The following is a 26,808-nucleotide window of genomic DNA, read 5'->3' on the forward strand; positions in this document are numbered from 1 at the left end:
TTCTTTTCCACCAATAAATAGATAAATGTAAAGATTATTAATCTATCTGAGGAAATTAACCTTACTTTGTCACATGTCAGATATGAGTGTTACTGGGGCGTGACTGGTTGCTTTAATGGCCGCCTTTATTACTGGTGAAAGTGTCTATTTCTATAAGATTGTATCCCTTTGACAGTGCATCAACACGCCACATCAAAAACAACCAAGGTTAACTGAAAAAGTGGAGGATCTCCGTTCTTACTGCTTCTACCTTGTTGCTTCCTCTGTTGTCGCTCCACGGGAAGGATGTGCCGTGCTGTGGGAAATTCTCTTGGGAGATTACAGAGATGTGTGTGTATTGGTGTGTGTGGATTAGTTAATCTCAGTGTTTATTGCTCTGTTTGACTTTTATACAACAGGAGGTATTCCTTCAATCACATGCCCCCTGTGTGTACGCGTACTTCTCTGAGTTTGCTGAAATTTGTCCACTTAGGGCATTTGTAAATGTAATAACTTGCCATGTTATTGTTTTTTAAGCAGATTTGTGCCTATATTTACATTAGTATGTCTACGTGTAGGTGGCTGTGTGTTTGTTCTTGTCTGTATGTTGTCCAGGGAACGTGTAACTGGATTAGCCGTCACGCTTTTATTTCTGTAATGGAAACATCAGCATCGCTGAAAGTAGGGCTGAAGCCAAGCAGAGCGAGCGTCTCAAGAGGAAGGGGACAGGGCGATGTGGTGAGAGGAAAGCATTTGAACAAAACAAGCATGTGAGGTATTAGTTAAATAAGTTAAATATCTGTTTGTAGACGTGCAGCTTTGGTTTTCATGATGCCTGAGACCTCTTAGACCATGTGTCAAACTCAAGGCCCGTGGGCCAAATCCAGCCCGATATATCCTTTAATGTGGCCCACCAGATTCTAGACAAAACGCTAAATGTGCTTAAATGTTATGTTTTCAATCAAATCAATGCAGTTTTTATCTGTTTACTTCCAAATCATATCAATCAGTGCCTCCAGTTTTTTGAGGATTATTGTGGAAATTCACACAAAATCCACAAATCTCTGCATTTTTTTTGCACTAAAACATAATTTTTATTAAACATAAGTTTATTGCAGATTTTTCTCAAAAATTTTCAAAAACTTTCTTTATTGTCCTAAACAGCTGCTTCAGCCTTAACTGATGTCAGATTATAATCCATGATCTGTACAGCAAGTTGTAAAAAGTCACATTTAATGTCATAAATAAGCACAAATATTTCCAAGTTAGTACCACAAACACTTGGATTTTTATTGCAAAAAATTACGAAATCCTGCAGGAACTGAAAAGATGTTCAATAATATTATTTAATGTTAATAGTGTATTGATATTTTAACAGTTTGTGAACTGGTTTTATCAATACACTCTAGCACAACCGGCCCTTTCAGAGCATTAATGATCTTAATTTGGCCCAAAACAAAAATGAGTTTGACAACGCTGGATTAGACCCTTTTTCAGAAAGATTTGTATCTTTCAGTCATTTTATTCTGATTAGTTCATCTTTTTTAAGTTGACGCAACAGAATAATACCTGGTGAATGTTTTAAATCTTGGTTATCAAGCTGTACAATGAAATAAGTTAAATAAAAATGTATTAACTCCCCTTGAAGGGATGCCAGGTTGGTCTGAAATCATTTTTCCCCGTAATAAATTAAATCAACATTTGAAAACTTCCTTCACGCAGTACAAACCACCATGCAAGGATACATTCCTTCCTATGGACCTTTTAGAGAGACCTATTGATCTAACTGTCATGTTTCCTGGCTGGAGTACCCAGAAGACATCCATGGATGCAAGAGGAGAGCATGCTAACTCTGTTCGAACCCTGAATCTTCTTGCTGAAAGTCAATAGTCCTAATAGTGCTAAATACCGTACAACCTCTCTTTCCATCATATCTTGAGACTATAAAATCCTTCTTCGATGTTGTTCCAACATTGACCACTAGATGGCAGCTCAATGCTTCCAAATGCATCTTTTGTACATATCAAAATGCATCAACAGTCACCTCAGCTGCTTTAAGACTCAAGAAGTTAGACTGAAAAAGGTATATATTTTGCTATTTTCATTATTGTTTTTCATTATCTTGTTTCTTTTCCATTTAAATTTTAACTAGCTAATCTTGTGCAATCCCCATCAAATAAGCCTGAATAAACGAATAACTTTTATTGTTATGATGTTTTGATTGTTTGTGTCTGTGCATTTTATTAAAATAAAGTGAAAAAAGATCTGGTAGTATTTCATCGATATTCCTGCAGATGTTTTAGTAAATCATTTCCAACAGTAAAAACACATTCATGTTTGTGTGTATGTGTATGTTTTGCAGAGGCACACTGTTGAGCTGGATGAATGGGAGTTTTGAGAACATCTACAGGTTTGTCTGACAGAAAACACAAAGTAGCGTGACACAGTGTGAAAGCAGGTCACTGGACAATGTGTCTTGTCTCCAGTAGTGAGTGTGAGCATGAACAGATGCCCAGGATCCCACACTGTAAGGGAGATTTGGTTATATGTGTGTGTGCACTCATGGATTTAATTTATTTTAAAATGATGTGCGGCCAGTCAACTCGATAACTCTCCCTGAAGTGATCCATGAAGCAGAGAGAGAGCAGCTGATGTGAGTTCACCTTTTGTGTCAGACTTGAAAAGCCAGAATGTGAGTATCGTTCACTCTAAAAAAAAAAAAAAAAAAAAAAAAAAAACAATAACCGAATAAAATCGGACACTTTATACCCAAAATTGTTGCACTTTTAGACAGACCCTTGATTTGTGGCACCATGCATAATTGTTTTTCCTGTGTGATTGCATTCAAACTCAAAAAAATATGATTTTAAGCTAGAGTTAGACCGAAAATTATTCGTACAACTGGTAGATTTACATTAAAATTAAATGTTTGGGGGTTTAAACATAAAGACCATCCCTCAAAACACACAGAGAGGTTTTCCTCCTCATAAGTATTTGATATTGTCATTAACAGACCCTTGCAATTAATTAGACTATTAATGGAAAAGCACATTTACTAACGATTAAAAAGTACATTTATTTAGGTACGTCAGGTCTGTTTGTGAAACAAAGTATACACATTAATTACATACATACTGATATTTTCAAGCCTTAATTTTTCTAAAATATGATTATTTTCACCTTACAATTAATGGAAACATGACATTTAAGATGAAAATGTTATTATCAGATTAATAATTTATTTTTAAAACTTTTAATCTTGAAAAATGTTAATATTGCTTAAATTAATATATTTATATATTCAAATATCTTAGAAAAACACCTCAGTTTCTAACCTGCCAAAGCGGTTTGTTGTATCTTCCTTAAGTAGTGTGATATAATGAATTGCTTTGGTGGTTGTGTAACTATTTCCTGAGTTTAAAAGCCCAACAGCAGCTGAACTTTCAGGGAAATGTTCCTCTCTACTGTCGCCACATGCTTGCTTAAGAGAAGGGATTGTGAGTGATTTAATGTCAACATAAGGGCTTCCATAGAAAGTCACTTCGTACCAACTGGTTTGAATGGTACACTAAATTTCATTGCACTGTAACGTAATTAGAATTAAACTACGTTGTATGTCTTTAGATCAGAATTCAACTGTGGATGAAGTGAACCACTGCAAATGGATTTGAACTTAATGGCATTTCATTTTTCTCTATCTGGATGTACAATTTTGTTTGTCTTGTAAAGTACTTTACAATAACATTTCTGCAATTTCTAGCTTTACAATTAAACTGATATGAAATAAATCCCTGAGTAATTGCTCAGTGTCTCTGCTTTTCTTTTCTGATTTTGTAGAAAAGTTGGGATTCATGATGTTTTGAAGGGCAATTTTAACAAAACATACCATATTAATGCCACGAGGTTCTCCAAACTATGTTCTGAAAACATTCGTTTCCTGTCTGGTCGAGAAAGTGTAGACGTTTCCTGTTATGAAGAGCAGGTGCGCCATCTTGTGGCACAACATAGAAACATGCACAAACGAGCGTTACATCTTGTCTATGGTCTACTTTTGTCTGTTCACAGTTTGTGTGCTCTTTGTTGAAGACTTCTCTCCCTATTCTGATTGTTATTCACTACTTAGACAAGAGGTAAAGAACGTTCTCAACATATATAGATTTCAGGGGACAAACAGTGAAAGCATAAACAGACATTGTGATGATAAAGATATCTAGAAACTAATCATCTCTGAGGACAGAAAGAAAAGTCTGCTTGTTTTAAAGATAAAATACATACATGCAGTTCTGGAAATAATTAAGAGACCATTTAAAACTATCAGTTTCTCTGATTTTACGTCTTATAGGTTTATGTTTGAGTGAAATGAGCATTGTTCTTTTATTCTAGGAACTACTAGCAACATGTCTCTGAAAATCCAAGCAAAAATTTTGTATATTAGCAGAAAATAATAAATGGTCAAAATAATGAAGAAGATGCAGTGTTCTCAGACCTGAAATAATGCAAAGAAAACAAGTTGATATTAATTTAGAAACAACAATACTAATGTTTTAACCCAGGAAGAGTTTAGAAATCAACATTTGGTGGAACAACCAGGAGGTTTTCAATGGTGATTTTTTTCCAGAGCTGAATGTTCACTGCACTAATAGAGCCCTTCTGTATTCACATAGTATTCACAGTTATAAGAAAACAAGTCCATATGTCAGCATATGAGTGGACACCTTCTAATGAAGTCAGGAAAAAATTTAATCAATTATAAAAAAAAATTTTAAAATTCAGCCCAAAAGCAGAATTCAACCAAACCGTACCTGATGGTTAGCGAGACTCATCTTGATTTTACTAACCAATCTTCTTGCCATTGTGGCCAAACAGTGCAATCTTTGTCTCATTTGAACAGGAATCTTTTCTCCAGAAGGTTTTTTACTTTTTCATCCATATTCTAGTCAGGCTTAAAGGTGTTGATTTTTGAGCAGGGGGTTCTTTATTGGTTGACGTCCTTTTCCTCCAGGCTAATGTTAAACCAGTGTTACTGTTCAAGAGTTTCCGATCTCTGATAAACTTGTTCCTGTGTTTCCTGATTATCAGCTTTTCTTCATCTGCAGATGACAGTGTTTTGGTCTTCTTTCACTCCTTGACAATCTGAATAGCTTGTACCACTATTATTGAACTTGAAGCTATTTAGAAATGTCTCAAAAAGAGATACGATTGGTCTCCTTTTCAGATCTTCACTGGATTCCTTGGACTCTCCTGTTCTAAATAGAGGGAAATCCACTGATAATTAAAAAACAACTTCCATTTTATCAAGTCAGGGTTTAAAAAATCTCTAACAAGACAAGTTTACTGTCCAATATGACATCTCAGGATAACTGTATTCTTCACGTGCTAGTTTAAATGTACCCAATGTACGTTATTTATTTAAGTCAAGTATGATTCAAAATTTTAAACCTGATAGAATGATATAGAAACCAACTTAAATTAATGGTTTTAATATACTATTGTCAATCTAAACTTAATATTTAACTATTAAAATCCCTGTTTTAATCCCCAGCCTCCTGAAATATACACTTTCAATGTCCGTCATGATTAATCATTAATCACCCTCTGGTTTTCATGTGTGTATGTCAGATGTTGTCATCACATACAGAAATACAATTGCAATCATATTATGAGTAGCAAAAGCAAAATTTAACAAAATAACAAAATTTAATGACAGAATGAGTTAATGCAGCAAGTCAATATTTGCAGTGTTGACCCCTCTTCTTCAGGACCTCTGCAATTCTCCCTGGCATGCTCTCAATCAATTTCTGGACCAAATCCTGACTGATAGCAGTCCATTCTTGCACAATCAATGCTTGCATTTTGTCAGAATTCCTAGGTCTTCGTTTGTCCACCCGTCTCTTGATGATTGACCACAAGTTTTCAATGGGATTAAGATCAGGGGAGTTTCCAGGCCATGGACCCAAAATCTCTATGTTTTGTTCTCTGAGCCAGTTAGATATCACCTTTGCTTTACGGCAAGGTGCTCCATCATGCTGGAAAAGGCATTGTTCATCACCAAACTGCTCTTGGACGGTTGGGAGAAGTTGCTCTCGGAGGACATTCTGGTACCATTCTTTATTCATGGCTGTGTTTTTAGGTAAGACTGTGAGAGAGCCGACTCCCTTGGCTGAGAAGCAACCCCACACATGAATGGTTTCAGGATGCTTTACAGCATGAGACAAGACTGGTGGTAGCGCTCACCTCATCTTCTCCGAACAAGCTGTTTTCCAGATGTCCCAAACAATCGGAAAGGGGATTCATCAGAGAAAATGACTTTACCCCAGTCCTCAGCAGTCCACTCCCTGTACCTTTTGCAGAATATCAGTCTGTCCCTGATGTTTTTCCTGGAGAGAAGTGGCTTCTTTGCTGCCCTCCTTCAGACCAGGCCTTGCTCCGGGAGTCTCCGCCTCACAGTGCGTGCAGATGCACTCACACCTGCCTGCTGCCATTCCTGAGCAAGCTCTGCACTGCTGGTAGCCCGATCCCGCAGCTGAAACACTTTTAAGAGACGGTCCTGGCGCTTGCTGGTCTTTCTTGGCGCCCTGGAGCCTTTTTGGCAACAATGGAACCTATGAATGAACCCATCATCAAGAACCTGAAGTTCTTGATGATGCGATAGATTGTTGACTGAGGTGCAATCTTTCTAGCTGTGATTTTCTTTCCTGTTAGGCCATTTTTGTGCAGTGCAATGATGACTGCACATGTTTCTTTCGAGATAACCATGGGTCACAGAAGAGAAACAATGATGCCAAGCACCAGCCTCTTTTTAAAACAACTATTACTTACAGGTTGTGAGTCAGTGTTTTGTGACATTTATCAGCACTGGGCGGATTGTCAAGCTTCTGATAAAACAGTGTATTCTAATCTAAAGTAAAATAGAAAACAAGTTAAAAAGAGACAAAGCTGCAAGTTTTTTTTTAACAATGCAAGTCATTAATTCAGTCAGTTATAGTCAAAAAATTAGAATACAGGATCCAATGAGGCTTGTCTGTCTGATTAGAAAGTACCTTTTGAAAGAAACATACACATATATTTGGCCCACATTTCTGTATTAAAACATTTTATTTATTTGGTCTGATGTAATATTTTTATCTTAAATGATGTGTTTTCACTAGTTGGAGGTGAAAATTGTCATAATTAACGGAAATAACAGCTTAAAAACTAAAGGAAAAAAATCTATGCACTTTTTCACTCATTGGATTGAGACACTGTAATGAATTTAGTTTTCAAAAATATTCTAATTAATTGAATTGGCCTGTAGTATTTATTGTCTTAACAGTGTAAAATAGACTTACTGTGATCCAACATAAACGTCTGTTGTGTCATCAAGCAAATAAACAATTAAAATAAATCTGTATTATCAGTTTTGCTAATGAAAACCTAGATTAAATATGATTTTAGTCCTGAGTTTACTTAGGGGCCTTGTCCCAACTGCCTCCCAGTCTGGTGTTTCTTGTATCCTGAGGTCCTTAACGAGGGTTATGGGTTTGACCCAGCTTCCTGGGATTGGTTTTAGACCCCAAAAAACATGGGTGAAATTAACTAACATCAAACATTAAAGATAAACAGTGGGTTGAGAAGAATAACCTATAACCTGGATAACTAAGCAAGGAATATCTGGCTTAAAAATTGTAATTTAATGTACACACTTAGACTCCAGGGTAATTTGTAGTACAAATCATCAATCTGTTTTCCAAACATAGAGCTTATCCTAGAACATAAAATAAGCTAAAAGATCTGAAAAGACAACAGACAACCTCGACCTTAAGAATAGATAAGAAGAAAAAAGTGAATAATGTATCAATCTAGTCAAGGTTGCAACAGGAGAACCTGTTCCCAGAACCTCCTTATGTTCTACGTTGATATTTGAATCCCTGTCGGTTGTTTATGTAGATTAAATCCATTGTAGGGATTCCTCCTTCAGCCGTCCGGAGGCACAGATCTCCACCCAACGTAAAAGCAGATTCCACAATGCGATGTTTTAGTTCCTGAAGGAGGTTCCTGAGTGGAGAACCGCCAGAAGTCATTTTCCAAATGATTTGGGACTCCAGGTGCAGCATCACAGTGAGAGACAATCTCCATAAATGAAGACGAGGACCGTTCCAGGAGTGCCCAGATATCCGAAATTACTCCAAGAGCGAATCAATGACTCATCCAGGAGGTCACAAAAGAGTTGATGACGCAGCAATAAGATTAGACTGGCCAAAATGTGGATTAATGGGGGAGTTCAAAAGGGCAAAAACATCTTGATGATACTCCAAAACATTTAGGAAGATACTCTGTAGGCCGGCCGGACAAAAGTAGAACATTTCAAAAGGGATGCATCTCATTATATCCATGTTAAATTAACACATATTTTTAAACGATACCTACATAAAAACATGGTGGTGGTAGTGTAATGATCTGGGCCTGCTTTGGTGATCAAGATCTAAACATTTTGCTGCTTGACAGAACCATGAATCATGCTCTCCACCATCCTGAAGGAATATATATCCAACCATCAACTTGTGCTCAGAGAACTTGATTGTATGGAGCATGACAAAGAGCCAACGTCTCAAAAACAATACCTTAGCTGGCCTAGACAGAAGCTGGACTTTAATCTGACTGAGAAGGCAGCAGCGTAACTCCAAAAAACTTTTCAAAATAACAAATTTTGAAAAAGTTTGCTAAAGTACAGCCACAACAACCAGAGGCAGTTCTGCATGAAGCCAGACTGCAAGTTACAAATAACAGAAAAATGTCACAGGTTAACCTCACCCCACTTACGCACGTTCAGAAAATCTTCCTGGTGTTGTTATTCACAGTCCAAACCAGGCAACATCCTCTTGTGTTGGCAGCAAAACTGGCGTAACTCAACCAAACATCTACTGACTTCAAAACTCTTTTGGGACAAAACAGAAACTAAAAACTATTTTTTCCCCATCTTTTGCTGGCGCTTCCGTCCAACATCTATACTGTCATTGTGTTCACACTTTGAACAGACTGGCAGTGACTTTGCATTCATTTTTTACGCCTAACCCTAAATCTAACCATTACCAGAAGATACCGAACCCCAAAAGTGCCCTAAACTCAATTCACACTTTAGTCCTCCAAAAGCTAACCCCTAATCCAAAAACATTTCTCACAATGCAGTATTTGTTTGGAAACTGCTCCTTACACTGTATCAAATACAAGGCTGCCTGCACACACATACACAACTAAAGACAGTAAAGGTACCTAGCAGTCATGTTTTTGGACATTCACCCAGAGAGAACCTGTAAACCCCATCCAGGTCTGGTTCTTCTTTCAAGAAGACAACAGCGCTACTAATGCTGCGTTCACACTGCAGCCTGAAGTGACCCAATTCCAATTTTTTTGAGGTAATGCGACCTGTATCCGATCTTTTCATGACAGTTTGAACGGCACAAGTCGGATTCTTTTTTTAATGAGATCCGTATCTGATACGTATCCGATTCAAATGTGACCTAATGTCCAGGTTGCATTGATCCGAACGTCACTGATACTCAACAAATCTCACTATTCTGCGCCCTGATAGGCGCCAGCGAGAAGAAAAACAATTATGGTGGAATGTAATGAGGATTCAGTTGTTAAAGTTCTGGCTCCATCTTTAAAATCGTAAGCTATGCTCCACCGTTAGCATCCATGTTTACTTCTGCAAACACTGAGCACTAATTCTTTTTATGGTGGTTGGCAAAACACTGAGCACACTATTCTACTGCGCATGCGGGATACTTTCAGGCCCAACTGCAGCACCATTTAGCCCCGTCCTGGGCAATGTTGCCTAAATTATCAAAAACTGACAAAACTACTCATATCACAAAAGTTTAGACAATAATAGCTTCTTCCAAAGGTCATACTACCATTTTTTAAAGTGGTAGTATAGTCCGCGTATGTATAAGTTACCAATTTCCAGTCACTATTTATAAGTTGCCCTTTGTATCCACTAACGTTATGTAACATTTTTCCAGAGGTCATGCTTCAGATCATTATCACTCCATTTGTTCCATTAAAATGCTCAAATGAAATTAAATATTTTTATTCCAGAAAGTCAATGCACACCCGCAACAACAGAGACCCCATGTTGCTGAAGAGACCCCCTCTCTAGTCTGCAGGTGTTGTAGGCAACAGGTGCGCCAAACTCCGAGCCACGTCTCAGCCAATCACAATCCAGAGTCCAGATCCGGTGAGAGCATGGCCGCTTGTCAGGCTTATATCTGCGAGCAGAGGCTCCGCACGACTCAATGTGCCGCCGCTGCAGCAGCTTTAAACTTGTATCCCAGGCTGAAGGAAGTTTTAAGATGAAGTCCGTCGTCCTGCTGCTTCTTTCCCTCTCCTGCTGTCCGGGTTCGGTTGGTTCCGCTTCGGCTGTGGAGGACGCGTACGGCGCTGTCGTCAGCGTCGTGTCTCCGGGCCAGCGCTTTCTGACCGGGGAGTCCCTTCGCTCCCTGTTTAATACCCTGCAGAATCGTGTGCAGTGCGGCGAGGTGCCGTGTGGAAAGGTGAGTTTTATTGGGCCGAACCTGGCTGCCAGGTTAGGGTCGATGGAGCCGGGAGCCGAACTACTTCTCAGGGGGAGAGAGGTCGAGGTCCAAGAGCTACTGGTTACCCGCGGAAATAAAAAGGATTTTCTTAGATGCAAAAATATTAGTCGTAAAATGTTGACTTGGTTAAAAACAAAGTGTATCTTAATAAGTAAATGCTTAAAAAGTAATAGAGAAGTTAAGTTGATTAAATTCAAACTTGAAAGTAAAACTTATATTTTGTTTTTATCATTTGCTTTTTTTGTTTTTTTTAAAAATACCGTAAAATAAAAAACTAATTCTTAGTAATTGTCTGCTACGGAAAGTTGAAACTGTTTCGGAAAAAGCGGCAGTAGCGCCTAATCTAATCTATCCTTCTTTTTTTTTCTTTTTTCTTTTTTGACAATTTTACAGACATAAAACTAAAACAAATTTAAACTTATGGGTCAAGAAGTTGTAAGAAAGTACATATTTAAATATATGCAGATTGTATATCGACTTTATTCTGTAATCTAACATTTAAAAAATTATATTTATGAACATACAACTTTTACAAAACTGGAATATATATGAACATTTTTATATTAAACCAATTTAAAATGTAGAACAGGATTATTGTAACGCAGTAGAGAAAATTAGGTGTCCAACAGTGGGGAAATGAAAATTAAAAAGTACAAATTTAATGATGCTGATATATAACAGTATTAAAAAATAAGATAAGTATGTTTGAATAATTACATCTTTGACTGATTTTTCAATAATTCCAGATTATCCTGACAATAAAAAAAATAACAAAAACACATTTTTATTTATTTAACTCAAACCAGAACGTATGTGCATAGAGAATTAAATTTTAAATTAAGAGAATAAACAGTGATTTTTAACATTTAAACACCCTGGTTGATGGTTTATTATTACCCTGCAGCTCTGGTGTCGGTGCGGCTCGATTCCCTTCAGGGTCCCTTAGTTATTCTAGAAAAATCTATTAAACTTTGCAGCATTTTTTTAAACATTATATAATAATAAAAGAGCTTGTTTTAGTAATTTCTCTGTGTTTGCATACAATATCTGCATAAAAGCCCCAACAAAATAACAGTAGTATAATATATCATGTTTTTTGTTTAATCATTAAGTTACTAATTATGTGTACTCCTTTAATTTCCTTTTATTTGAAAGGATAAAAAGATGTGGACATTTTTATTAAATTGACTAATTAAAGCAGAAAAGGTCCACCTTTGTTCACATCAGTTAAAATACAAAAACTTTCTTGTTTCAAAAAAATAAAAATATTAATAATTCTTTCAAACATTATTGAATTTAACCAGAAAATGAACACATTTTTAAAGCAGGTATATTCAAGCAATATGCTTTTTCTGGTCATGTTGATTTTACGGCTCCAGATAAATTTTAATTAGCAGTAGCGATGGGCATAATCACATTAAAAATACATTTAACAGAAAATATATAACTTTTATTTAGCTCTTCTTACATTTATATCATAAATATGCTTTACAATAATATTTTTATTTAGTTTGATTTTTGAAGAGCGTCTCATGACCCCACAATTGTTGATTTGTGGCCACCCGAGGGGCCCCGACCCCATCTTTGGGAACCACAGTTATCAATAAATGCATTGATTAATGAAAGCTGTTTTTATCAAAAGTAAAAATTGATAATCTTTTGTCTGTAAACAGGGGAATTCATTGTATCAGTAAAATTGTAACAGAAATAACAAAAAGGTAAAATCAATAAAGGGAATGCGATGCGTCACGGAGCAGCATTTTCCAATAAATGTAATGATATCCATAAATCTTGCACGCAAACTAATGTGTAATATTTCTCGGCTCTTGGAGAAAAGACACAGTCCTGAATTGTTCTGTTGTTTTTCATCAAAGCGAATTATATTTGTAAAACCAATTGTTAAATTTAGATTTTAAATTTGTTTGTCAGAAAAACATGCATTGCTTTTTATTAACAGAACCTTTTCTCTCTAAAAAAGCAAAAGAAGCGGCTGCATGGCTCAGGTTAGCAGAGTTGGATCTGAATAAGAAATGTCCAGAAAATGCATTTAATCTCTCATAAAATTCATAACTTACCAGAAATTAGTAAAGCCACAGCACTAATTCAACAACACTTTGAAATCTATGCTATTGCTTTAGTTGACCTTTTTTAAATACAAGGAACTCAACTCAGATGCGTCTCTCTTAGTCACAATGACTGTGTATCTTTTATTTCTCAAAACCAAAATAACTTTCTGTATGTTAACTGTCAAGCACGGTAGTGGAGGGGTCATGACTTGGGCTTGTTTTATTACCTCAGGACCCAAGTGACCTCAGCCTCCTTGCAAATATTTGAAGAACAACTCAAAAAAAGAAAAGAATTGAGGTGTTGTAATATTCCAGTCAAAGTCCAGACCTCAAACTCAAAAGCAGGTTCCTGGCCTCAATAAACTTAAGTTACGTTGTAACTTGTAGGTCAGAATCCCTCCGCTAAGATCGGAGGTGCTGATAAACTCACACAAAAAGGCTATTATTTTAAGCTACTGCTGCTGAAGTTTACATTCTGGTTTCACATTTTTGCTTTACTTTTGTTTAACATAGATGAAATCTAACATTTGCACCCAGGAAACCAGTCCTGTTATTACTGCTAATGTATGGCTTTTACCTTGAAAGTTAAATATTTGTAGTTTTTATACTTTTCATTAATCTGTTCAAGTGTTGAATCTGTATTGAATTACTTCCAAATTGGCTGCAGAAATTTAATAAAAACATATAAAGTCACACAGTATTTTTTTAACCCTTATATCTGGATGTTTTTGAGACTAAAGAATGAAACTTAATTGCATCACATCTGTGTTCTTTTAAAACCTACTGGCTAATATTAACATAGCTTTAGTACAAAATGTATTACTGAAATTAAAACTGCATTTTTTTCTCTGCCTATAAAGAGTTCTTAATCTAACATTTTATAGGAACTTGTTAAGTTATCAGAAGAATAATAAAGCTTTTTGTTTCGTCACTGAGGCTGAACTGCTTTTCTTTCTTCATATTAGACTTTTCCACCTGTTTGACAAATTGCTATAATATCTGATTGAGATAAAATACTTTATCAGTAGGAACAGAGTCCTTGAACTTCTTCGATGACAGCTGTAACATGCATCACTGCACAGCATGAAACTGTGAAATATCTCTTGTGTGACTCCAATGGGACAAAAAAGAATAATTATTTATGCAAAACATAACTTTATATTTATGGCTTTGATAACAACTAAAAATTAAAGTCATATTTTTCTGTATTTGTTGAAAGTTTCTGTCCAGATCATTCAACAGCCCCCACTTTCCTTCCTGATGTTTTTTAGTTGCAGTAAACAATTTATTTAATGTTGACTAGAAATGCAAGTCTAACGTACAACATGAAATATACAACCATTATTGTCAGTTTAAAGGATTAGGTCGCCTAAATTGTAGCCTGTAATGAATGTTTCTCGTCTCATCGTTTGCTGCTGCTCACATCTCAACAGAGCCGAGTGGAATTCAGTTTCTGATGCTTGAACTTCGCTCATTTCTGCTCAGAATAGATCCAGACGTTAATATTGATCTTAGAAATATAGGAAATGTTATCATAATTAAAGGTGATACTTCTACAAAGGCAAAAAGAAAAGATGTGTACTAAGGAAATATGTCGGGATGAACCGAATTTTGAAACCACACCTTGGAAGATTTTTATTTGAAAAGAATTGCGAGAATTCACAATAATGAAATTTTGTCACATAAATCACATGAAATCCCGATATTAATAGAAATCACATTGATGCTTTTGGCTAGAGGGTAGGAAAACCTTAAAACATTTACTGTAAATGAATGCAAGGCACCACAGGTTGTTGTTTAATCTGTTGCACTATTGAAAACCTCTGACTAATTCCCGCAAAGCTGAAATGATCTCGTGTGTGTTTGTGTTTTTTTTCCTTTGTCTCTTTCATCGTTTGAATACTCAGTGTGACCTGGCAGGTTCTGTTCATCAACTCACCGGGAATCACTCTGTCCATGGGAGGGAAGAAAGCGGAAACGTTGAGGAAAACGTAACGGTCAGCGTGTCTCAGTTCCCGGCTCTCGCTGCAGGCAGCGTCCTGTACCTCTCCTCGCCGGGCTTGGTCTGTGCGGCCGTGGGTCAGGGGAAGTGGGCAGAGGAGACGGACCGCTTCCTGCACAAACACACACACTCTGACCACCGCTCGCACACTCACATCGGTGTTGGTGGACTTGAGGGTGTGATTCAGGACCTGCAGAACCACTATGAGCCATCAAATAATAAGGTAAAACCCTTAGATACCCGTCTTTTGGTGCACAAAAATACAAGAAAATCATTGCGTTACGATGCTTGGATCCTAAAATACCAAAAGTTTATGTTCAAAATTAGTCTTTAAATTAGACAATTTGGCTTGTTGCATATTTTTGCTTAAGGTTTAATGAGCTTGAAGAGAAGATGGTTTCAAGACTCTTATTTCAAGTTTAATTATTATAAGTTCGGAAACTACTGCCCTGAATAAACAAAATAAATGCATAAGCAATTTGAGAAGCTTGCGTAACGGTCTTTATCACTCTGTAGTTAAAATTTTTCAGCTTTTATTGTACATTGAAGGTATCAATAAGTAATTTAAGAAATATTTTATTGGTTAATAGCACCAGCTGACAAGTCAAAGTTTCACACTGCATGTTCGCACCATCAAAGTCTGGTCTCCTGAAACCAAGCACCTCCCCGGACAGAGGTCAGGTCCCAGCTAAGTTCTGGTAAAAACGGCCACATTCCAGCTTCAGTCATACACAATGCAGCAATCCCAGTTTCATTATATATTTTAGAATATCATGAGGAAGTTTAACATTTTTGTTTTTTGGATAGTGAATATTTTTTAACAAACTGCATATTTATTTCTTGTTGTTTTCAGCTTGTTTTTGCTGCAGAATGCTAAACTGTTAGCGCTGTTCAACCCACCCGCATCCAAAGTTGGGTAGTAACTAGTTACATTTACTCAATTACATTTACTTGAGTAACTTTAAAATATATATATATATATATATTTATTTATTTTTTTTTACTATGCTGTACTTTTTATTTTTACTTGAGTAATTTTATTTTGAAGTATTTCTCTTCTTAGTTGAGTAAAATTTCTGGATTCTCATTTTTTTTAACCAAAAATTCAAAAGACAAAAACACCTGCAGTTTTTGTTAGTTTTATTTTTTTTTTTTTTTATTTATTGAAAGAAATTGATTTGGAATTTTTTTTTTGTGTGTGTGTGGTTTTGATATTTTTGTTGTTATTTTAGTCTTTTAAAATACAAAAATTTCCACTTCACTGTATGTTTTGGTCTGATTATGTAATTTTTAAATATTAAACGATTCATTTGATCAGTTACTCAGTACTTGAGTAAACCTTTTAACCAAATACTTTTTTACTTGAGTAATTTCTTGGATGGTTGCCTTTACTGGAGTTAAAATATGTTGAGGTAGTGCTACTCTTACTTGAGTAAAATCTCCAGTTTGTAAATTTTTCTGCATTTTTTTCAAACCAGAAATGATGTATAAAATTATTTTGTATATTAATCCAAAAGTTGCTTTAATATGAATCGAAACAGAAGCCAGCAGATCAATTTCCCAGCAGTATCAATAATTAAAGTGAACTAAGTAACATTCTCCGTCCTTAAGTTGCTGTTTATGTGCCATACTTGTTAAATAACTTCAAATTTGAAACGAGGATAAGTCTCTAAACCTTCAGTGAGTCATGTGGGGGGTTTTCAGTTTTTTTTTTAATTTAAATCAACTAAACTTACAGGAAGTTTGGAGACAACCCTTTTATTTATTGCGGATGCTTACCTTTCTGTCCTCAGAGCTGTGTAGCGGCCAGCAGCATCATGGAGGAAGTGGACCCGTTGTTTCCAGACCAGAAACAGGAAGTGGGTGCGGTGTTGGGGCGTGTCCTGTACTATGCTCTGCTTGGTTACTGCTTCAGTGGTCAGTCCCTGCCTGAAGAGAACTTCTTTCTGGATTATATCATAACCCAACTTGGTTCAGAAAATTTCACTGTCCATGGTAAATAATCCGGCAGTCCAGTCCATACTGAAACTAAGGAGAAATGGTTCACGTCTAGATATTTGTGCTCAGTTGTGCTTTGTGTTCTGCAGATTTGGAGGTTCTCATGACAAACCTGAATATTGGTTCAGAGGACGACCATGACCATATCGACGACACTGGTTATCATCGAAGGAAGCAGAGCGGGCCTAAAAGTAACAGCTGGCAGCATGTAAGTACCAATAACAATATATATTTTTGGAAAAATTAAGAGCCCACTGCACTGAACCCCATTGAAAACCTCCTGGTTATTCCACCTAATATTGATTTCTGAACTCTTCCTGAGTTAAAACATTAGTTTTGTTGTTTCTAAATGAATATAAACTTGTTTTATTTGCATTATTTGAGGTCTGCAAGCTCTGCATCTTTTTCATTATTTTAACCATTTCTCTTCTTCTGCAAATAAATACTAAATATTTGCTTGGAATTTCAGAGACATGTTGTTAGTAGTTCATAGAATAAAAGAACAATGTTCATTTTACTCAAACATAAACCTATAAAGAGTAAAATCAGAGAAACTGATCATTAAATCATTTTCATATTTTTTTGTATATTGCTATAAACACATGATCAATATCAATAGATAATCGTCTGATAGAATATCCAATAATTTCGCTGAACTCCGATCTAGTACCGCACGGCATTCTGGGGGATTTAGAGGAAAGGCTTTAGTTGCTCAACCTCTCACAGCCAGCTAAGTAAGGTTGGATGGAATTTACTAACCGACTCTTTGGTTGCCTAGCAACAGCCTGCTAAGTAACTTGCGGTTACCTAGCAACAACTTGTTGAGTAACTGGCGCAGCAGCAGTTTAGCTCTTTGCCTCATAACCGCTTAAAAATAAAAAACGGTGTGGCGTGAAAACTGTGGATAAAACAAGAAAGGTCTCACCACCAGATTGGCAGTATTTCAGATATTTAAAACAAAAATAACTAATTGGTAATTATTGATATTGACTGATATGAAATGCTTACGTTGTGATACGTTTTTCAGCCATATTGTCCAGTCCTAAGTTGGTCCAACATAATCTGCTGTGGAAAAAAATATGTACTTCTACCCCATTAAAGGTATCTTTTGGGGGTTTTCACAAATAAATGTTCAAAATCACTTACACTTTGACTAGGAAACTAAAAAAGATTTGTTAATAACTTGGAATATTTCAGACAAAATTCCAAACAAACAAGAAATTTGAAAGGGGACAAACACTTTTCCCACTAATTAGTCTAATGCCAAAAATAGTTTTCAGAAGAATATTTTTGTTCATGCAGCCGTTTAACTGATAAATTCAAATCATCCACTTTTCTCATTAGTAAGCACACACTGCATAATAAGCTTTTGTGTTAGGGAAGAAAAACAGCATTATATTGCAAACTAGAAAATTTCTGAAGGAATTTAACCGGGGCCTGCCAAAGCGTGTCCGTCGGTATGGGCCCGGCGTTGTCATGCTAGAAATTAGCACCGATGCTAAAGAACGCTGCAATGTAATCAATAGCATGTGGAGAATCACAAGAACGTTAAGTAAGGTGGACGTGCACCATTCAGTATGATTTAAAATTTGTCAAGGCTTTTATTTTGGAATTTTTGTTAAACTTCATTTCAAAGGTCCAAACTAATCCCATGTGTAATAGTCATTGGGTTAAATCAGTTATATAATGCTGAAAACGCAAGTAGTTGAGGTAAAATTATTAAAGGCTTTTATTGTGAAATTTTTGTTAAGCTTCATTTCAAAGCACCAATCTAATCCTATGTGTATCAGTGCTTTGGATAAAAAATTCACATAATGCCCAAAAGAGCAAATACCTGATCTAAAAATTTTCAAGGCTTTTAATTTGAAATTTTCAGTATGCTTCATTTGAAAGGGCCAAACTAATACCATGTATAACAGTCATTGGATAAAATCAGTTATATAATGCTCAAAAGAGCAATAATCTTATGTAAAAATTATCAAGGCTTTTATTTTGAAATTTTTCTTAAGCTTCATTTCAAAGGGCCAACCTAATCCCATGTATAACAGTCATTGGATAAAATCAGTTATATAATGCTCAAAAGAGCAATAATCTCATGTAAAAATTGTCAAGGCTTTTATTTTGAAATTTTTTGTTGAGCTTCATTTCAAAGGGCCAAACTAATCCCATGTATAACAGTCATTGGATAAAATCAGTTATATAATGCTCAAAAGAGCAATAATCTCATGTAAAAATTGTCAAGGCTTTTATTTTGAAATTTTTTGTTGAGCTTCATTTCAAAGGTCCAAACTAATCCCATGTATAACAGTCATTGGGTTAAATCAGTTATATAATGCTCAACAGAGCAATTACCTGATTTAAAAATATTCAAGGCTTTTATTTGGAAATTTTCAGTATGCTTAATTTTAAAGTTCCAAACTAATCCCATGTGTAACAGTTACTTACGGTGGCCGACAGGTGCAAATGCGCAGCAAAAGAGAAAACATGCAAACAAAAAAGAAGACACCCCCGAAAGAAATGCAGCAAACAAAAAGTGTTGAAAACGGAAGTGCTCCAGACCACTAGGGGGAGTCAAAGAAAATAGTATTCATTTCTATGGGACCAGATGCAAGATTCAGAGAAAGAAATTTGAAAGAAAGTAAAGGTATCTCTCTGAATCTTGCATCTGGAAAGTGTGATTATTGTGAGAAGTCTGAAACAATAGAGCATGTTATTTTAGAGTGTTGTAAGTATGAAGAAGAGAGAAGATGCATGCTGAGAGAGTGTGTAGGTATTAAAGAAAGGTTTAATTTAATAGAATTTTTGAGGAGAGATTTCGGGAGTAGACATATTCAAATAATTATTCGGTATCTTAAAAAAACAAAGCTATTTCATAGGATATGAGTAGAGCAAGTTGGGTGTGAATGTGTAAAGAATATCAAAGAGGGGTATATAAAGTTATAAGCAAGTTGGATAATATAAGCAGGTGTGTATGTGTGGGGGTATGTTTAATCAGGAGTTAATGGAGGGAAAAGGTAGAAAGTGAAAGTTTATAGACCATCTCGAACCACACTCCATACTGGTAAGTGGCGGTAATGCTACTGTAAGTTTGTTGCCAACCGCCAATAAATACCAAGAAGAAGAAGAAGAAGAAGAATCTTGCATCTGGTCCCATAGAAATGAATGCTATTTTCTTTGACTCCCCCTAGTGGTCTGGAGCACTTCCGTTTTCAACACTTTTTGTTTGCTGCATTTCATTCGGGGGTGTTTGCGTCTCTCTTTTTGTTTGCTGCATTTCATTCGGGGGTGTTTGCGTCTCTCTTTTTATTTGCTGCATTTCATTCGGGGGTGTTTGCGTCTCTCTTTTTGTTTGCTGCATTTCATTCGGGGGTGTTTGCGTCTCTCTTTTTATTTGCTGCATTTCATTCGGGGGTGTTTGCGTCTCTCTTTTTATTTGCTGCATTTCATTCGGGGGTGTTTGCGTCTCTCTTTTTGTTTGCTGCATTTCATTCGGGGGTGTCTTCTTTTTTGTTTGCATGTTTTCTCTTTTGCTGCGCATTTGCACCTGTCGGCCACCGTAGTTACTGAGTTAAATCAGTTATATACAGCCCATAGCAGCAAGTAGTTCTAAAGACCAGTTCAGTCCTGATCTGTTTCAACTGAGGGTTCCACTATAGATAGAACTACAGTGATGCGTATTTGTAGTCCTAATCAGCAGCCAATAGCCTCTTGAGTTCCGTTACTATGTTAAATAAGTTTCTCAGCAAAGTGTGAACTGTTAGTGAGAGAGGCTGGGGCAGACAATTCTCTGTTTGAGCCAGCTAGTTTTACCCAAAAAAAGCATTGGAAACAACTCCTTTCCATTCGGGAACCGTAATACATATTCGAAAAGCGTTTGAAGCGTATGAGAGGATAATGTGTCTTCTGCGATAGTCCCGAGATTCATGTCTGTACCTCACTCAGAGCATTTACAGCGATGAGAGAAAGAAATGTTGTGCACAGATCTGAAATTCTAGTCAAATACATGGGAGAAAGCCTGAGACAGCCTCAGAAAATCCTGTCGCATAACTTTGCTCTGAAGCACCGTGACAGAAAACCGTACGGTCTAGATAAATTTCGAAAACATTTTACCGGAGCAGACATGCGTATCAATGTCAGGACCGATTTTGACACCAATCGTGCGATATTTGTGGGCGTGATGGCGATTTCAAAATTGATTTGGGCTGAAAAAGTTGTCTTCATCTCTCACTCTAGCGGAGATCTAAAGGCCCTGACTCTCTCTAATTTTAGGAAAAATGAAAAACTTTGGGTCACTTAGAGACAAATTGTGGACAAACCGTAATTGGTATCGACGAGCCGTCTTCACTTTCGAAGAGATCACGGACGTATCTACAAAATGAAATTTGAATGGCATTTCTACGTGAATTCGTGACGACACAGAAAATCCTCAAAAATAGGGTATTTGAAGGATTTTTCCCATTGACTTATAATGGGGGTTTTTTTGTAGTTTTTTGCGAATTATGTCGCCATGTTAACCCCGAATCCCACCAAAAGTAATAGCTCCAATGGCGTGAATTTTCTGCACGTTTTGATACCTCATTTGTAGGTGTGCACGCAGCGGTATGAGCCGCATTAACGGTTACGGATGAAAAATAAAGAATTGGGAGAATAGTAATAGGTTCCTGCCATTGCTTTGCATGGCAGGCCCCAATAATGTTTAAAAATATGCCATTTTAATAATTTTCTTTTGTTCTTTTTCAGCACTGTTTCACAGCTGACGAACTGATCCAGATCTACAAACTTACTGAGGAAAGTTCTGGCATGGGTCGATCTGGCGTTGCAAAGCTCAGTCCTGCTCTGGTCCAGCAGATCCTGAGTGGAACGTGCTCCAACGTGCCAGAACCAGTGACCCCCGAGGGACTCTCCACCACTGACAGTGAGCGTGACGCAATGGCTGCTGCTTTGATTGGGTTGCACTGTATGAAACGTGGATATGTTATTTTAACTGACTGACAAACCTGACCTCTTCTTTCTCCTGCTCTTCTCCCTGCAGAATATCTTTATGCAACCATTGCCAATGTCATCATAACCCTCATTGCCATGCTTGGCATCGTGATGCTGCTGTGTACATCATGTACCAACCTTTTCCAGATGTGTGTCCAGTTCTGCATCAGCATGGCTGTCGGTGCTCTGACTGGAGATGCCCTGCTGCACCTCATACCAATGGTGGGTGAAGAAAAAATTCATTATACGAAGTACATTTGTTCTGTAATTGTTGATTGTGTTGGATAAATTATGCCTTCTCCATTATCAATTCATAAAAAAAGCATTAACATATCTAAATTTAACCTTCCTTTCGCTGTGCTGTCAGATTCTTGGTATACACGTTCACACAGAGGACGGTAGTGACTCTCATCAGCTTTCAAACGACGATCACGTAGAAACCCCAGACTACAAGTACAAAATGCTGACGGTGGTTGGAGGGGTCTATGTATTTTACCTGATGGAAACCATCTTCTCAATGGTCACGAATGAAACTGAACACCATCATGATAAGGGGGTAAGTGGAGACACTGAACCTGAAAGTATAACTTTCATATTATTATAAAAAAGCAATTTTTGTGTCTTCAGATCTGCTCCAGAGATAAAATTAGGTTTAAATCACTAATTGACATTAAATCAGACTAAACATTTTGTAGGTTTTAGGCTAGATAAGACTTTCAACATTATTTCTTTGCATTACAAGTCAGAATATTGGGATATGTTTTTAGAAATTCAAAAGTGTGCATACACTGAGGCCATTTAGCTTTTAAGGCTGTGAACTTCTGATTGGCTTTGGAGGGATTTGGAGAAAAACTGTGAAGATTTTAAGCCTGAAAACACCAACCAAACACCATAATAAAACCCTAATTTTAATCCTATAGAAAATTCATGTGCAACGCTGAAAAGTTGTTTATGTGAGGCAGAATACAAACTGGACGAAATGAGCCAGAATTTCAGAAAACTATTATAAGAAACTTGTTGAACGATAGCAGAAACATTTAAGTCACGCAGGACTTAAAGGACAACCTACCAATTTCTACAAACCGTAGGGTGTAAACGCCTAAAATTAAAAGAAAATATATTTGAATTTAAATTTGTCACTTTTTTCTGCCAGTTAGCAGATAGAAATAATCCTAACTAATCAAAAATAGAAAAACTTTAGCATGATTTTAACACCGAAAGTGAGAGGGGGGGGATTTGTGTCTTTTTCTTAGTCATTATAAACATCTGGTCTCACTTGCCGGAACTATTAAGAAGCATATAATAATAATAAGAAATAATTGGAACAATTTACTTTCTGTTTAGTCTTTCTGTAAATTGCCATCGGATCAATATTTATTTCTATCCTAAATTTCAAAGTGTTTTGCACCTCTTGTAGGACGAATCAAACCCTCACCACTGCGATCATGTTGGGGTTTTAGAGATGTACCAACAGGAAAAGAAACAAAAAGAGAAGTCTCAGTCTGCATCCAAGGCAGATCTTGTGAGTAAATGACTCAAATTAATGACATTTAAACATTTTAAGACTATTGCCTGATTGAAATGGGTGTTATAGAAGTTGAATTAATATTCACAAAAAAAGAAAACAAATACATCACATGCTTGTCTTGTAGTAAATGGCTTCTTTTCTAGATAAAGTAGGTAGAAATGAATTCACCATCCTGTAGTTTTACTTTTAAGACGACCTGCTTGAATTGTTTGAATCACATTAAAGGTAATGCAAACATTTCAGATTGATGATGATGAAGACAAAGAAGAAAGGTATGATTCAGAGCAGAAAAAGCAGAGAAGAGGTGAGTAAAACATCCCCCAACAAACAAAAATGAGTTCATGAAATTGGGATAATCACAATGTTTATTGCACAAACTATGATCTTTTGTATTACAGAAAAGCGCCTGCTGCCTTACATGATAACCATTGGTGACGGGATACACAACTTTGCAGACGGATTAGCGATAGGCGCGGCTTTCTCCATGTCATGGAGGTCCGGTCTGGCCACATCAGTGGCGGTGCTCTGCCACGAACTCCCTCATGAACTCGGTGAGCTACGTTACTCTGAACATCTGAGTTTATTCTATTTGGGTTTTTTAGCTAAAGACTTAACATTACTGTGTTGCTGTTATTTCTGCAGGGGATTTTGCCATCCTGCTCCACAGCGGCTTGTCTGTCCAAAAGGCGATGCTTTTAAACGTGGGCAGCGCCCTGACCTCTTTTATAGGCCTGTATATCTCTCTGTCTATAGCCACTGACCTTGCAACCCAGCAGTGGATAGGTGCAATAGCTGCAGGGCTCTTTCTCTATATTGGACTGGCTGATATGGTGAGTGCTACTACTTGATTACTGTTGAATAAAAACAAAAATCCTGCAGAAACACATTGAAAGCTGTCTTTCCTTTCTGTTACTCTCAGCTCCCAACGTTGGTCCATGTCGGCAGCAAGAGGCCGTGGCAGACGTTTCTGCTGCAGAACGCCGGCATTCTAACCGGCTGGATTATGCTGCTGCTGCTGTCACTTTACGAGGACAAGATTAGCTTTTAATAGTTTTAATTCTATTAAACAAGCCTTTCCTAATGGCTCGTCTTTTCCCTGGAAACATTGTAACCCCTTTAGATGAAAAAAATCTAAATTAATGTTTGAGTATTTCCTCAAAGTTGTCTAAATGTAAATTTAAAGCGCCCCCAGAAAGTCTTGTCCCTGAGTTAGTTTAGCTCTTTACATCCTTTACTGTAGTCCTTTGGGTACTCTGGATCCTCTGCATATCTTGTCCTACGACTGTAACGATATTTTGGATCTTGAATGCATTAATCATCTCTGATTGCACATGCAGAGACATGCACACAGAACACTGTAAAGTAATGTCACTGTGCAAACTGAGCTGTTCGCTCTCACATGCAACATTATTCAATCTAATAAAATACAGATAAGAGTTTTTTATCCAGTATAACACTGATTATGGAGGAGAAGAAACCTCCCTTATTTATAGAAGGATTCCACAGATTGCAAGGAAATAAAAAAGCGTACTAGCCATGATGCACATGTTGTATCAAATAGAAAGAGCTAAATACTGATGTGCTTCAAATGAAATGAGGTTTAATAAATTTAAAACTTGGAGATCATACACAGGGAAGTCCCAATATGGAGTAAATAAAAACTTGAATCCAAATATCAAATGAAAGGTTGTATAGCCATGTGAACACTCCATTGAAACTACCATAACATGGAACAGACTGGAGATGTTTTTATCAAATAAAATGTTACTGAACTCTATCAAATGTGACCGAATGTGATTTACACTCATTTTTAAAATACAAAATATTTAAATGAATATAAATGTCTTTTGATGCTGGGTTTTTTTTTTTTTTTGTCTTTGCTGCTTAATTTATGTTTTCCTAACTTTTCAGTGGCACATTTTGATGTACTTTTCTTTGCTAAGTGGCTGCTGACATAGACACTGACTTTGCTTTGGATTTTCTGTTTTTAACCAAAGCCAATTATTGTTTCTGTAGCTTTTTTTTTTTACATGAATAAGTTAATTATTTTTATGAGCAAATGATGAACATATATGTGTTAATGGGAAGATTATGTATTTTTTGTATACCATTTTCTTTCTCTGTAATGAACAGACGAACCACTGGTGTTATACGAATAAACTGATCTGAATTGATACATGGCTCTATCACTGGAACAGCATATTTGTACACATTAAAAACCGTATTTCCTTTGTTACTCCCAGAAAGGAAAGACGATTCAGACTCAATAGTTGTCAAAACTCAACCATTAACCTGGTTAAAAACAGAAAACTCATTCCAAGCACATCTATGATTCAGGGTATTTTGCTGACTAAAATGCAGGTTTCCACGCTCCTATCAGTCCATATTAGCCAAATGGCAAAGTGATAGTGAAGTGTTTGTGATAAGCAGATATAAGAGGTGACAGATTGTCCTGGTCGTCTTCTTATCAGGAAACACCCTGTTGGAATCCCTCAGCTTGGAGCAAAGTATTTCCTTCATGTTGATAAAACAGTTAGCGCAGTTCCTTTAACATTTGTGATGAAAGCAGAAATAATGTATTAACTGATTTAATCTGGCTTAAAAATGAACACAACACTGTTGAATAAAGAATAAATATCCACGATAAAATAAGAAACTATGTTGTGACAATTACTTCATTTCCCCAACACAAGTTTACTGTAATTTAAACAAATCTGGTTCTCTCATAAAATCTAAGTAAGCTGCTACAACGCAAATGTTAGTTTGTTCACTTTTGGCATTTTTAGATGACCAAATGCAAATGCTCATCTACAAAATGTTAAAAAGCATCTATTATTTTTGCTTCTACTTCATAATTAGCCACGACTGTCTAGTGCTGTGAAAAAGTATTTGTTCCCTGAAATATTTCCTCAGGGATTTACATGTTTCACAGCAACAAGATTAGACAAGAAAAGCGTCAGTGAACCTGAGTTTTCAAACGGTAAATTTATTTATCAGGGGAAAAGCTGTAAAAAGCAACCTGGCCTTGTGCAAAGAAGTAATATTCTCTCTTGTTAAATGATGAATTAACTGTGATTAGTCCTGTTGGTTGGAAAGCAACCAAGCTCAGTTTCACCAGCCACAACCAGTCCTGATTACCGCCAGCAGACCCAGTCTGACAACATGAAGTAGGCTACAATATCTCAAAAAGTTATGCAATTCAAGAATATTGACCAATTTTAATGAGGCAAAGGTTACAGCCAATTCAGTAAAGAAAAATGGAATAAAAGCTAAGCCTTTACTGGCCTCATTTATTTACTTCAATCCAGGTCAGTCAGCTTTCACAAGTAAACAATAAGCATCTGGACAAAAATGGCCTCCATTAGAGCTCCAAAGCCAAAGCCACTGCTAACACAGACTCATGTTACATTTTCCAGAAAATATCTTAATGATCTCCAAAACTTCTGGGAAAATATTTTGTGAACTGATGAGACAAAAAGTAAATTTTTGCAAGATGTGTGTCCAGTTACTTTGGGGGGGGAAAAGGCTTTACTGCCAGCCAAACAAGGTAGTGGTGTAGGGTTGGAGCTGCTTTCCAACTTCAGGACCTGGACAACTTGTCTTTACCAGAAAATCTTGATAGAGAATGTCCAACAATTAATTTATGACCACAAGACGAAAATGCTTTTGTGTTATGCA

At 36.6% G+C, this 26,808-nt stretch overlaps 1 protein-coding gene across 1 annotated transcript; it reads left to right on the plus strand.

The window, feature by feature from the left end:
• The first annotated feature begins 9,401 nt into the window (after positions 1–9,401).
• On the plus strand, positions 9,402–25,304 carry LOC102225163 (zinc transporter ZIP4). Its single transcript, XM_023345419.1, has 12 exons — positions 9,402–10,511; positions 14,527–14,844; positions 16,415–16,616; positions 16,709–16,827; positions 21,360–21,534; positions 21,652–21,824; positions 21,970–22,158; positions 23,020–23,124; positions 23,374–23,434; positions 23,529–23,681; positions 23,773–23,960; positions 24,050–25,304. Exons 1-12 carry the CDS (start codon positions 10,254–10,256, stop codon positions 24,176–24,178), a joined length of 2,070 nt encoding a protein of 689 aa, XP_023201187.1. The 5' UTR covers positions 9,402–10,253; the 3' UTR covers positions 24,179–25,304.
• Positions 25,305–26,808: the final 1,504 nt, after the last annotated feature.

The sequence above is a fragment of the Xiphophorus maculatus genome, chromosome 13, assembly GCF_002775205.1.
Source record: "Xiphophorus maculatus strain JP 163 A chromosome 13, X_maculatus-5.0-male, whole genome shotgun sequence".
In the NCBI taxonomy this organism is placed as follows: domain Eukaryota; kingdom Metazoa; phylum Chordata; class Actinopteri; order Cyprinodontiformes; family Poeciliidae; genus Xiphophorus; species Xiphophorus maculatus.

Excerpts from the sequence above, each read along its gene's own strand:
- LOC102225163 (XM_023345419.1), top strand. The coding sequence starts at position 10,254 with ATGTGCCGCCGCTGCAGCAGCTTTAAACTTGTATCCCAGGCTGAAGGA. Across the intron at positions 16,617-16,708 it reads AGAAAATTTCACTGTCCATG|ATTTGGAGGTTCTCATGACA; the intron begins GTAAATAATCCG and ends TGTGTTCTGCAG. Across the intron at positions 23,682-23,772 it reads CGAACTCCCTCATGAACTCG|GGGATTTTGCCATCCTGCTC; the intron begins GTGAGCTACGTT and ends TTATTTCTGCAG.